Source organism: Chrysochloris asiatica, unplaced genomic scaffold (genome assembly GCF_000296735.1).
Source record: "Chrysochloris asiatica unplaced genomic scaffold, ChrAsi1.0 scaffold00168, whole genome shotgun sequence".
NCBI classification, from domain to species: domain Eukaryota; kingdom Metazoa; phylum Chordata; class Mammalia; order Afrosoricida; family Chrysochloridae; genus Chrysochloris; species Chrysochloris asiatica.
In genome coordinates, this window is record NW_006408686.1 from 3,236,997 (window position 1) to 3,250,140 (window position 13,144).

At 52.1% G+C, this 13,144-nt stretch overlaps 1 protein-coding gene across 1 annotated transcript; it reads right to left on the reverse strand.

Annotated features, from left to right (window-relative positions):
- Positions 1–437: 437 nt before the first annotated feature.
- On the reverse strand, positions 438–9,455 carry TMEM145 (transmembrane protein 145). Its single transcript, XM_006871367.1, has 15 exons — positions 9,300–9,455; positions 8,531–8,605; positions 8,344–8,421; positions 8,179–8,265; positions 8,033–8,092; positions 7,807–7,891; positions 7,622–7,693; positions 7,431–7,499; positions 7,053–7,133; positions 6,891–6,969; positions 6,654–6,747; positions 5,244–5,416; positions 4,169–4,289; positions 1,564–1,770; positions 438–652 (listed from the first exon to the last, which is right to left on the reverse strand). The coding sequence occupies exons 1-15, from the start codon at positions 9,420–9,422 to the stop codon at positions 572–574; spliced, it is 1,485 nt and encodes a 494-aa protein (XP_006871429.1). The 5' UTR covers positions 9,423–9,455; the 3' UTR covers positions 438–571.
- Positions 9,456–13,144: the final 3,689 nt, after the last annotated feature.

Consider the following 13,144-nt stretch of genomic DNA (forward strand, 5'->3'; position numbering starts at 1 on the left):
TAGCTACTGTGCAAAAGAAAGATGTGACAGCCTCCTTCTATAAAGATTGTTGTCATTGTTTAGTGCCATAGAGTCGGTTCCAACTCATAGCCACCCTGTATAGGGTTTATCCGAGAGCGGCTGATGAATTTGAGCCGTCCACCTTGCACTTCGAACCTGACTTGCAGTCCAGTGCATTATCCCACAGCGCCACACCAGGACTCCTTGTAAAGATTACAGCCTTGGAAAACCTATGGGGCAGCTCTAGTCTGTCCTATAAAGTTCATGTGGGTTGGAATCGACTTGATGGTCATTGGTTGGGTTTTGCTTTGCCTCCAGGAGCAGGAGGTTCCCACCTCTAAGCACCATCAAGATGTCAAACGGAAGCCCTTACTGATAAAAACTCAACGAATCCTCTTTATTCTGGCAAGAAGGGAGGGGATAAAAGTCTTTCGTTGGAGGAAGGGTTGTCAGAGCAGAGACCAGGTTCACAACATCCGTTCCGGGAGTAGTGGCTCGGGATCGAAGAATCCTGAAGCGTCACGGGCAGGGTCCTGGTGGTCTCGTCGCGAGGGTCCTGGGTCCGATGGGGTCAGAGGTCTCGAAGGGGGGCAGGGGGCCGGAGGTCGCGGAACAGCGGGAGCCCAGAATCCGGCGCTGCTCGAGGCGGGGGCTGAGGGAGGGGACGGGACAGAGGCTCCCGCGGGACCGTTTGGCACAAGAATAGGGGAAGGGGACAGGACGCAGCGCAGCCGCACCTGAGCGCGCCAGGGGTAGGGAAAGATCAGGATGGCCCAGCCCGGGGCTGGGATAGGGCAGGGTTCCGGGTACGGCCTACGGGAGTAAGGTGGTCAGACCGGGGGAGCGGTGCCCCCGGCCGTATGCATGCTGAAGTATTCGGTGAAGCCTGTGTGCGGCGCCGCCGTCTGGGGCACTAGCGGCTGGTAGGGCGCCGTTGGACCATCCCAGCCCCGGTCAGCCGACTTAGAGAGTCGGGCGGAAGAGGGCGGGGAAGCCACGCCCGGCTTGGCCATGGTCACCACGCGGCCCCTTGGGGCCACCGCCGCCGCCACCACCGCAGTCTCCTCCACCTGCTTCCCGGCCTGGGAGGGGGGTCAGGGTAAGAGACCGCCCGGGACGCTCGGGGATTAGATGCGGGCCCAAAGATCCCTCCCCCTCCCCTAAAGAATCCCTCCAAGCGCCGGTGCATGATCAGTTGGGGCAGGAGTGGGTGGCGGGGCGCCTAGGCAGCGGGGCCAGGTACTCAAGGGGCGGTGTCGGGGCACACCGGGTGAACTGCGGCGGCGGCCGGACAGGGTTGGGAGAGCCTCGGAAGGCAGGTGGTGGGGGCACTACGCGAGGCGTCGGCGGGGGCGTGCGCAACATGGCCAGGACCCAGTCCGGCAAAGTGGGCGCGGGCGCCGGGAGACGGTCGCGGCGCGGAGTTGGGGCGCGGGGCGTGCGAAAGGCAGGGGGTGGGCTCAGGCGCCCAGGCGCGGGGGGCGGCGGTGGGGCCGGGAGCGGGGTCAAGTACTCCAGGGGCGGCGCCAGCAGCTCCTCAGGCGCCGGGAGCGCGAGGCTTACGGAGGAAGCGGGCGGGGGGATGGAGAAGAGCTCCGTGAAGTTGGGCACCGAGTCGCTGATGAACGTCACGTTCCCATAGACGTGCTGCGGGAAGGCCTTGGCCCCGGACTGGCTTCCTCCTGGGCCAGGGGCGCCAGCTGAGGCGATCTGCGATGTACGCACGTGGTACGGGAAGTTTTTGTTGGCCGCAGATGGACGTGTCATGATCTGGGGCAAGGAACCAGAATGCAGGTTGGAGAAGCACTAAGTAGACCACAGGCTGCCCTCCAAACGTGAAATCCTAAGGACTCCCCTCCCACCTGAGGTGCCTCATTTGGGCTCTCAGAATCCCTGAACTTCCTCCCTGGAATCTGACCCTTCCCCCCTCACAGCTATTACTCCATCTATACTTCCTCTAGAGTCCTGGTGTGGCGCTGTCGATAAACACTGAGCTGCTAACCACAAGGTCTGTGGTTCAAAACCACCAGCTGCTCCTCGGAAACCCTATACAGGGTTGCTGAGTAGAAACTGACTCAATGGCACTTAACAATATACTTCCTTCTCCTCCGTCAAGAGCCTTGGTCACTCTGGATGCCACTGATTGCTAAATATCAAGGTCCTGTGCTGCCTGTTCAACATGCTAGCCATTAACCACATGTGGCTATTTACATTTAAATCAGTTAAAATTAACTAAAATTTCAGTTTTTTCAGTCACACTAGTTACATTTCAGGAGTCTTGGTGTGGCGCTGTGGGGTAATGCGCTGGACTGCAAAGTCGGTTTGAACCTCAACGTGGGCGGTTCAAGCTCACCAGCCGCTCCTCAGAACCAGCTCCACAGCTCTTAACAACAGTCCCATTTCAAGTGCCTAGTTGCCATGTGTGGGGAGTAACTACTGTACTGATGAGCGAAGACTATGGGATATTTCCATAAACACAAGGTTTCATTGGACAGCAACTGAGACATTAAAATGGTACCCCATGAGGGTAGAAAGTTTGACTCCTTCAGAATCCCCAGGACCTTCTAGAGCACTGCATGATACACAGAACCAACCCACTGTCAGCAAGTCAATTCGAACCCCTAGAAATCTTACAAGGCAGAGTAGAACTGCTCCACACTGTTCCTGAGACTGTAAATCTTTATAGAAGCAAACAGCCTCATCTTTCTCCACTAGAGCAGCTGCTAAGTTTGAACCACTGACTTTGTGGTTAGCAACCCAACACCTAACCCACTACGTCTCAAGAAATAAGTGTTGAATGTAGAGGCATCTTCTGGATCAGTCTGGGAAACCACGAGCAGAGAGACCACCAGCAGAGTCACACTCCCTCACTTCCTCCACCCCTAAGTCCAGGACAGCGCCCTTAAGGTTGTGCTGAATCAGTGAATGGGGAGATAAACCCAATGAGCAATGGATGCCAGAAGTGGAGTCGTGCTTAGCTAACGTGTGCATTTTTCAGAAGGGAACTAGCTGAAGGTGAAATAATAGCGGAAAGGGCATTTGGCATTCTGAGCCTGCACCCCACCTTCCAGCTCCACAGCTTGCTGAGTGTGGGATCTGGGGCATGTTGATTAAACTCCCTGCGCCTCGCTGGGGAAGAGAGACTGTAATGCCTTCTTAGAATGATGAGGAAGAGGTGGAAATGAAAACCATTGGAGCGGAGCCTGGGACATGGTAGCGTCTCGCAGTGTTTCTCCTCCTCCTGTCCCTTTCTAGCTTCCTGTAGAGAGCTGCAAGAGCTACAGTTTCAGGAAAGGTGAGTGAGTCTGTACCTGCATCATGCTCTAGGGGTGGAAGATGGGGGTCCTGACCCCTCCCTCAGTGGCTGAGTATATGTCCTCCACAGAGCGCACTGCAGACCCCCTGGAATAGGAGCTGGGGCGTGAAGCCTGGCTCCCTGTGTGCCTCCCTTGTGCTGTTGAAGGATAAGGCTCAAAATCTCCGCCCAGCCCCCAGAAGCCATGGAGCCCTGACAAGTCACCTCCCCTCTCTGGACTTTAGCTTCCTTTCACTATATAGTGTGGGTACAATACTGTCATCTTGCCCTGCCCTAGAAGCTGTTCTGACAATTAGAACAAGAGGTCAAAAACAAATTCATGTCAATTCCAATTGATGAATGAATGAATGAATGAATGAATGACTGTGAGAACTGCCATCCAGAAAATCCAATGAGATAGCAACCAGGGCAAAGATGGTTGTTGGTGTGGCAGGCAACACCATGCAGATCTAGTCCTTCTTGAAGCCCAGGAGAGGACATGTTGGTCCCAAGCATGTCAAATGCCCACTGTGACTTCTTGTGATGGAGTGACAAATAGGAAACCTGGGGGGGGGGGGTTGTAGAGAAGGGAAATAAGAAAGTCTGAGGACACAGCATCTGGAATGACAATGGCAGTGAAATAGAGAAAGAAGGAGGGGGAACTTGGAGAAGAAGCCGGGACATGGGTAGGGGAGAAAGGAATAGAAGAGAGCAGAATCCAGCAGGCTCTCAACGGTGTTTGTTAAATAAAATGAATGAAGTGAGGGAAATGGATCAAGAGCTCAGAATGGAAGGTTCAAGAAGATCAGGAGTGGGAGCCTCATGCATCTTCCACCCATGGGTTTCCTACCCCAACCGGATGGTCATCCTCACCAGGAACACGCCATGGGCATACAAATGGATTCCTAGCTGGATGCCATTGACGATCTTCTCTCTGGCCCACTTGGGGATCCCAAAGTTGGCAATCAGGGCCATGACGGGAACGGCAAAGAACCTGAGGGATATTCAGTTGCTAGAGACACGGCCTCTGCTTTCTTCCAGACCTCCCCTGTCATGCACACACGTTTCGAGGGGGTTTTCATACTAGAGGGGAGTCAGTATGACCTTCAGAATCCAGAGGTTAAAAGGTGGCAGGAATCCCATTCACCTGGGAACATCTAGGGGGCAAGGACTGGGTTGAATTTAACTTGGTTGCATCCCACCCCAAATCAGTTTCTAAGCATTACATATCTATATATGTTATTATTTTTAAGTGCTGTCAAGTCAGTTCCAACTCATAGTCACCCTGTATAGGGGTTTCCAAGGAGCGGCAGGTGACTTTGACCCTCCGACCTTGTCGTTCAAACCGACCTTGTGGTCCAATGCTTTATCCCATGTTGCCACACCAGGATTCTGTATATATATATACATATATATATATATAAACTAACTTAATTCTCACAGCAACTCTATGTTGTTGTTGTTGTTAGGTGCCATCAAATCAGTACCGATCCATAGCAACTCTATGAAGCAGGTACAATTTCCATTCCTATCGACCAGGTGAGGACACAGAGGCAGAGAGAAATCAGATGATTTGCCTGAGGTCACACAGTTTAGGAGCTTTCGAACTGGGAGAATCCACCAACTTTACTGCTACATCATAATGGATGATAATAGTTACAACTGGATTTTACTGACCAAGGGCCAGACACTAAGCTCTCATACCTTGCCCCACGCATGGTCAAGATCATCTTTGGCAACAGATAATAAAGACAGCTCCATTTTTTTTAGGACAAAAATAGAAGTGCAAAGAGGGAAAATAATTTTTTTCAATGTCACAATGTAAGTAATGGTGATGACCCACTGGCAGCCTGTCACTAACACACTGAGGCACGTTTGAGTTGGAGGCAGCCCTTTCTGGGAAGGACAGGGATGCAGGGACAGGTTTGAGGGCCCACCATTGTCTCACCAGAGGGTGTATGCAGCAAAGAAGGGCACGTAAAAAGGCTGCTTCTCCGGGAAGTGGCGCAGGGAGACCAGAACGGCGTAGCAGAACCACACGTAGGCCGCCACCTGCAGCCCGATGAGCCCATAGCCTGCTGGCGACTCATATGTGTACAATACCTGGCCCGGGTCAAAGAACTGGTCCCGAGGGAGAGGGGTTGTCACAGCCCTGGCCTCCCACTCTCACTGCACAGGGGCCCTGGACCCCACCCCTGGATGCCCAGGGAAAAGAGCTACTGGGGAAGGACAGAAATATTGCGAGAGTGAGGCTGGAAAGGGAAGCATATAGAGCTGAGAGAGCAGGTCAAAGTGACAGGAACAAAGTACATCAGTCTGTGTGTGTGTGTGTGTGTGTGTGTATGTGTGTGTGCGTGCCCACCCATTACCAGTGAGTCAACTCCGACTCACAGTGATGCTCTAAGACAGAGTAGAACTGTCCCCTTAAGGTTTCCAAAGCTGCAGATCTTTATGGAAGCCAACTGCCACATCTTTCTCCAAAAGTTCTTTTGTTAAGTGCTGTCAAGTCATTGCTGACTCACAGTGACCCTATATAGGGTTCCAAGGAGCGGCTGGAGAGTCTGAACTGCCGACCTTGTGGTGGACAATCCAGTGTTTCAAGAGACTGGCAAATTCAAACCACTGACTGACCTTTCAGTTAACAGCCAAGTGCTTAACCACTGCATCACCAAGGCTCGTTTGCTGCACCAAACACAGCCTAAAGACCTACCATATGCGAGCTCCTTTCATTAGCATAAGCTCTGTGAGAGTTGTCTCATCACTCCATCTCACAGAGGAGGAAACTGAGGCTAAGAGGGAAACCCCTCGACCATAGCCATACCAGGGATGTTGCTGTTAAATGCCATTGAGCCAGTTCCGACTTGTAGCAACCCTGTACTGGGGTTCCGAGAAGCGACTGGTGGGTTTAAACCGCTGACCTTGCTGTTTAAATGGACCTTGGGGTTCAGTGCTTAGCCTAGCATGCCACACCAGGACTTCATACCTGGGATGGAAGGCTTTAAAGGAGCCCCTGTGGTCTGGGGGTGGGGTATGGCCCAAGGGCAGCCAGGAAGGAAGTGTGGGAGCTAGAGTGGAATCAGGTCTTTGTGACTCCTGAACCTAGTCACCAAGACAGCGTGCATAACTGTGACAGACAGTGAGAGACAAAAGGAGGAGGAAGGCTGCTAAGAGATGGTGAAGAGGAGAGACGCACCCTTAGACAGATGGGAAGGCGGCAAACTGCAAAGAGGGGGAGAGAGCCGGAATAGTGTTGTGTGGGGAAAGGCTAGCAGACAGGTTGAAGGAGAGGAGGTGGTCAGAAGCTTTGAGGAATGGGGGAAAGCGGGTCCCCGGGGGTGGGCGGGGGTGGGGAACTCACTTCAGCCTCGTAGATGAGCAGTACCACATGAGTAAGAGTGTACAGAGTCATGTAGACAGACAGCTTCACAGAGCCCGAGTGGCTGATGCGGCCCCTGGCACCCGGCCATGCGAGGAGACAGCAGGGTGGGGGTTGTCAGGGAGGAGAGGGAGACCACCCCCCCAAACCCATACCTCCCTACCCTGCTCCCTAACCCAGCCAGCCCAGGAACACTCCCTTCCACCCCAGCCTGGGCACCGTGTCACCGTGAATCCCTTCCCCAGAAGGATGAGCATCAGAAGGAAGATGAGGAAGCTGGAGGAGAAGAGCAGCTTGGCTGGGAGGAGGGAGGAGAGGGGAGCTTAGAGAGAAAGCCCCCATCTGAGACTCCACCCTCCCTTGTTCCCACTTCATCCTCACCCAAGATCTTCAGACTTTCATTGCCAATGCCATCAGTGGCATACTGGCCCCAGTAGATGCAGAAAAACAGGAGACTCAGAACTGAAGTATAAATGGAAAAGGGGAGAAAGGGAAAAGCCAACTTTGGGGTATTGCTGTCCCCTGCACTACATGGCCAGAACCACTCTTCCAGCCCTACCAGAACTCTAGTCCCATCGACCTCCTAGGACACCCTGGTCTGGATCCTTAGCCTCCTGACTCAGGAGCCCAACTCCCAACCTCTCTTCCCTCAGACCCAGGAGTCCTGGCCCCTAGCCCTTTCCTCCCTCAGACCTCAGAGTCCAGGCTCCCAGCTCTTCCTCCCACAGAATTCCCAAGATGGGATACTCTAAACCTCACCTTCTACTCCTGCCGCTGCCATGAACATTTTATAAGTTGTGTGGAGCAACTGACGACCTTTCAGCAAATCTGAGGAGAGGGGCAGGGAAAAGTTGTTCCTGGAGAGGAGGGAAAAGCAGCTCATCTCCTCCCAACAACCGGCTCCCCATATCTCCTAACACCCTTCCCCCCCTGCCATGTGCTGGACTTACAGCCAAAGTAACAGGAAAGGAAGAAGATAAGGATGAAGATGAGGAGGAAAGTCACATCTGTCTCCAGAATCCCTACAGGTGTGGTGGAAGGAGAAGACGGTGATTTCAGGCTAGGTGTCCCTTCCCAGGCACACAGCTCTGGGCTCCCACAAAGACCCCTGGCTCCTGGGTCCCCCGGTGCTCACCAAACTCATCAGCCGAGAAGTGCCGAGTCCAAAAGGACTTGCCATTGGTGAGGATCATCTCATACTCCAGCTGCAACCCATCTCCCTGTGGGGAGGGTGGAGGCCTAAGGGGGACCCTGGGCAGATAGGGAGTCAGCAGGAAGGCAAAGAGGAGAAGGCCCAGGTGGCCACCCTAGCCTCTTACCCCACACTTGCTGAGAGCAATGTACCACCACCTTTCACGAACCGAGCGGAAGCTACGACCACTGGAGCAGCTTAGGTATCTGGTGCCCTCCTCTGACACCACCTGCGGCAGAGGAAGAAGGCCTGTCCTCACCACCTCCCAGACCCACGAGCTCCAGTACCTGTCCACTTCCCAGGCTGGGCCCCTACCTGGCAGCCTGACCAGGCGTACTGGGTGGTGAGGTTGATGACCTGGTTGTTCTCTGGCCTGATCACCGACTCCTTGGCCAGACAGTCCTGGGGAGGTAGGGAAGGGATGACCTCCTGGCCACTCATAACCTCCTGTTTCCCATCCCTCTTCCTCACAACCCTCACCTTGTCCCCTGCCTTGTATACAGCAGGCCACTGGGATGGATCATCAAAATAGAGGAGGATGTTTTGACAGCACTTAACCTGCAGTTCCGAAGATTTGAGGAGTTCAGGAGTGAGCTGGGGTAGCCTGTGCCTTGAGAGGCCAAGGGCGCAGCTACCTCCATGTGGAGAGTGTCTGAGGGAGACCCACCTCAGGGTAGCGGAACCGAAAGTCCAGTCGGCCATAATCCGAGAGGAAGCAAAATCTTGTCAGGAACACCCAGTCCTGGAAAGGGGGCCCAGTCAGATCCTCTTCTAAATCCCTGGGCCCCTGACATCTATCCCTTACCATGACACTTGTGTACCATGAAGAGACCTAAAGAGACCGAGTCACCTCCAAAATTCTTCCCTGACCCCTTCACCTTGGGTTCAGGATTTCTACAGTTAACCTTTCTCCCTCAGAGCCCCCAGTTTCCTTCCCTCTTCTCAAATACTACCCCTCCCATTTCCCAGGTACCTTGAGCAAGACGCTGGAGGGCCCCAGCCTGGTCATCCTCTGTCCTGGCCTCCATCCACAAACCCCCGCCTAATTGTTCACATACACACACCCTCACGATGGTCCCAGAGACCATTCTGTGCTGGAATCTTCTAAACGGCGCCGCCTGGTCCGGAGTCAGAGTGTGAAGAACTCGGGGCTCGCTGTCCCTTCAGCACCACCTCAGCAGTCCTCACCGCACCCCACAAAAACTCCACTCTCCCAACCGCCCCCCCTCCAGCTCTGACCTCAATGCTCAACGTCCCTCCTACAACCATCTCACAAGTCCGCTTCCACCCCAACCCTGGCCCGGCCCCGTCATCCCCCAATACGCCCCAGGATCCGTTCCCAGGGGCTGCTGGGGGCGGGGCGGAGCCCTCTCTGCTCTCCTCCCTCCCGTTCCCCAGGGGCCCGGCGGGCTGCATGGGGGGCCTGGCGCGCTCACCTCCTTGGAGCTGAGGTTGCCCCGCACGTATTTGGCCCGGGTGCGCAGGGGCAGCGGCAGCAGGAGCAGCAGCAGCGGTGGCAGCAGCAGGCGGCGCAGCACGAGTGTGCGCGGGGGCTCCATTCCATCCGCTCCGGCCCCGGCCCCGGCTTCTCTCTGGCTTCGGCCCCGCGACGGCGGCGAGAGCGCGCGGGCCGGCCGCGGCGCGCCCCCGATTAAAGGGGCCGCTGGTCGTCGCTCTCCCCAGCCCCCTCCTCCAGGACCAGACCGCCTGGCCCCCTTCCTTCTTCCAAGCGAGAGAAGATGCCCCTTTCCCAGTCTGCTACTCCGCCCCAGTCCCAACCCTCCGCTGTCGGAGCTTCACTGATACCTCAGTCGGCCCAAGTCCTAAACTGAACTCAGCTGTGCCCCTCCTGACCACCAGCTCCAGGACAGGCCACAAACCCCAGACTCTAGCTCTGTCCTCACCTGCCCCCTAGTTTAGCCACCGAACAGCTCTTGGATTGCTAACCCCGCCCCTATGACAAGAAGCCCAGTGCCCAGTCTAGCCCTGGGCTGCTGCTTCCAGGTCTGAAGCCCATGGAGACACAGTCACAGAGAGGGCAAGCTGCTTGTTCTGGAATACACAGCTCAGAGGTGGCAGAAAGCCCTCAGCTACAAGTAACATATCCTACTACCTAAGCCTTTCCTGGCCCTGATACTGGGGTATGATACCAAGTTGTGAAATAGAGAGGTGGCCAGAAACATAGATTCTGAAACAAGTAGCCTGTGTTCAAATCTCCATGTTAACACTTGCTTACATTTGACCTTGGCCCAGTCCCTCTGTGATCTTCCAGCCCAGTCCCTCCATGCCAATACAGAGGAGTCTTTCAGGTCCCATCCTCTGGACCCCTTGTTTCCAAGTAAGCAATGGGGAGCCCTGAGAAGACTTTACACAGTTTAGTCCTAACTCCTAAGCTGCACTTTTTTTGGTAAATGTTTTATTGTGAATTATGTGATAGTTTATATGGGAGAACATTAGCTTTACATTCATCCTATCGTATTTCATTTCATTGCCATGGTTACAATCCCCTCCATGCATCATCAACCAACCAAAGGGTATTCAGCTGGATTTTTATGAACAGACTCCAGCAAACATCTCGAGTTTCATTCCTCCCCTTCCACTGCAGAAAAATTGCTACTGAGCTGTTCAACAAGAAAACTTTGGAAGTCAAGGGACAAGCAGGAGACATGAGTGATACACTCTCACTGTTGTTGTTGTCAAGTGCTGTCGAGTCGATTCCAACCCATAGCGACCCTGTATAGGGTTTCCATGGAGCAGCTGGTGAGCTTGAACCACCAACCTTGCAGTTCAAATGACTTTGCAGTCTGGCGCATTAACCCACAGCACCACACCAGGACTCCACACTCTCACTGGACTCCATGAAATCGTAACACTCTTGCTTGGTTTGGGCCACTTGTTGCCATGTTGTTGTTGTTAAATGCCGTGGAGTCGGTTCCGACTCATAGCGACCCTGCACAGGGTTTCTGAGGCTGTAAATCTTTACGGGAGCAGAATGCCTCATCTTTCTCCCGCAGAACCGCTGGTAGTTTCGAACTGCTGACCTTGTGGTTCACAGCCCGATTCGTAACCACTATGCTACCAGTTGCCATGTAGGTTTGTAAATTGGCTACCTGACCTTTTTATTCTTCCTCTTCAGAGAAGCCAGAAATACAATATTCAAAAAGCAAACTGATTTCTAACAGTAGACAACTGACTCCAAAATGTGAGCTCTATCGTAAGAAAAAGAAATCCATGTGCCAGATTCAGTTGATGGGTTTTGTCCCTTTTCCATTGCTGCATAACTGTTCCCAGTGTCCCATCAACCCCTCAGAAGGGCAGGGCCCAAAGGTAACTCACTACAGGTTCCAGCATAGCCTAGGGATATGAGCTAAGCCAGAAGGGTCCCACACTCACTACTTGCCCTCCTCCCGGCAAGCCCACCACTCATCTGTCAGTTTGTTGTACAGTGGCAGCTTGCATGTTGCTGTGATTCTAGAAGCTATGCCACTGGTATTTAAATACTAGTAAGATCCTGGTGTGGTGCTGTGGGCTAATGCATCAGATTGCAAAGTCATTTGAACTGCAAGGTCAGTGGTTCAAGCTCACCAACCAGTTTCTCCATGGAAACCTTATACAGGGTCACTATGGGTCGGAATTGACTCGATGACATTTAACAACAACAGGATCACCCACGGTGGGCAGGTTTCAGATGAGCTTCCAGAAGATGAAAAAAGACTAGGAAGAAGAGACAGACTACTTCTGAAAATGCAGTCACTAAAAACCTTATGAGAAGCAGTGGAACGCTGTCAGCACCGGAATATTGAAACATGATGGAGAGCACCAAAAATATTATCAGCTACAGTGCCGGAAGATGAGCCCCTCAGGTTGGAAGGCACTCAAATGTATCTGGGGAAGAGCTGCCTCCTCAAAGTAGTTGACCATGATGACGACGCGAATGGAGTAAAGCCTTCATTTGCTGATTGGGCACAGCACAACTCAAAATGAAGGGAAACAGCTGTAAACACTCATTAATAATCAGAACATGGAATGTATGAAGTATGAATTTAGGAAAACTGGAAGCTGTCAAAAATGAAATGGAACCCATAAATATTGATATCCTAGGCAGTAGCAGGAGTCCTGGTGTTATGCTGTAGGCTAATACATCAGAGTACAAAGTCATCTGAACTGCAAGGTTGGTGGCTCAAGCTCACCAGCTGTTCCCTGGATACCCTATACAGGGTCGCTATGGGTTGGAATCGACTCGACGGCACTTAACAACAACAGGCCATTTTGAATCTGACAATCACATGGTTTACTATGCTGGGAATGACAAATTGCAGAGGAATGGAATCACATTCATCATCAAAAAGAACATATCAAGATCTGTCTTCAAGTACAATGCTAACTGTGATAGGATACTATCCAAATGCCTAAAAGGAAGACCAGTTAATACCATTCCTATTCAAACTTATGTTGAATAGTGAGGATGAAACTGAAGAATTCTATAAACTTCTTCAGTCTGAAATGATCAAACATGCAATCAAGATATATTGATAATTACTGGTGACTGGAATGCAAAAGTTGGAAACAAAGAGGAAGGGTCAGTAGTTGGAAGTAAGGTCTTGGTGATAGACAATGCTGGGCATTACATGATAGAATTTTGCTTGACCAATGACTTCTTCATTGCAAAAAACCTTTTTGAAACAACATGAAACACACCTATACACATGGACCTCACCAGATGGAAAACACAGAAATCAAATTGACTCCGTGGAAAACCTCCATATCATCAGCCAAAAATGGTCAGGGGCAGACTGTGCAACAGACCATCAATTGCTCATATGCAAGTTCAGGCTGAAGCTGAAGAAAATTGAAACACGTCCACAAGAGCCAAAATATGACATTGTATTTATCCCACCTGAATTTACAGATCATCTGAAGAAACAGACTTGATGCATTAGACACTAAAGACAAGAGACGGTAAGAGTTGTAGGATGACATCAAGAACATCATACAGGAAGGAAACCAAAGGTCATAAAGAAAGAAAGGGGGGTTAAAAAGGCCAAAATAGATGTCAGAAGAGACTCTGAAACTTGCTTTCCAGAGTAGTGATGCTACAGCAAATGGAACAAAATGAGGAAGTTAAAGAGATGAACAGAAAATTTCAAAGGGCAACTTCAGATGACAAAAAAAAAAAGTATTATAATGAAATGTGCAAAGATCTGGAGTTGGAAAATCAAAAGGGAAGAACATGCTCAGCATTTCTCAGCTAAAAGAACTGAAGAAAAAAATTCAAGTCTCA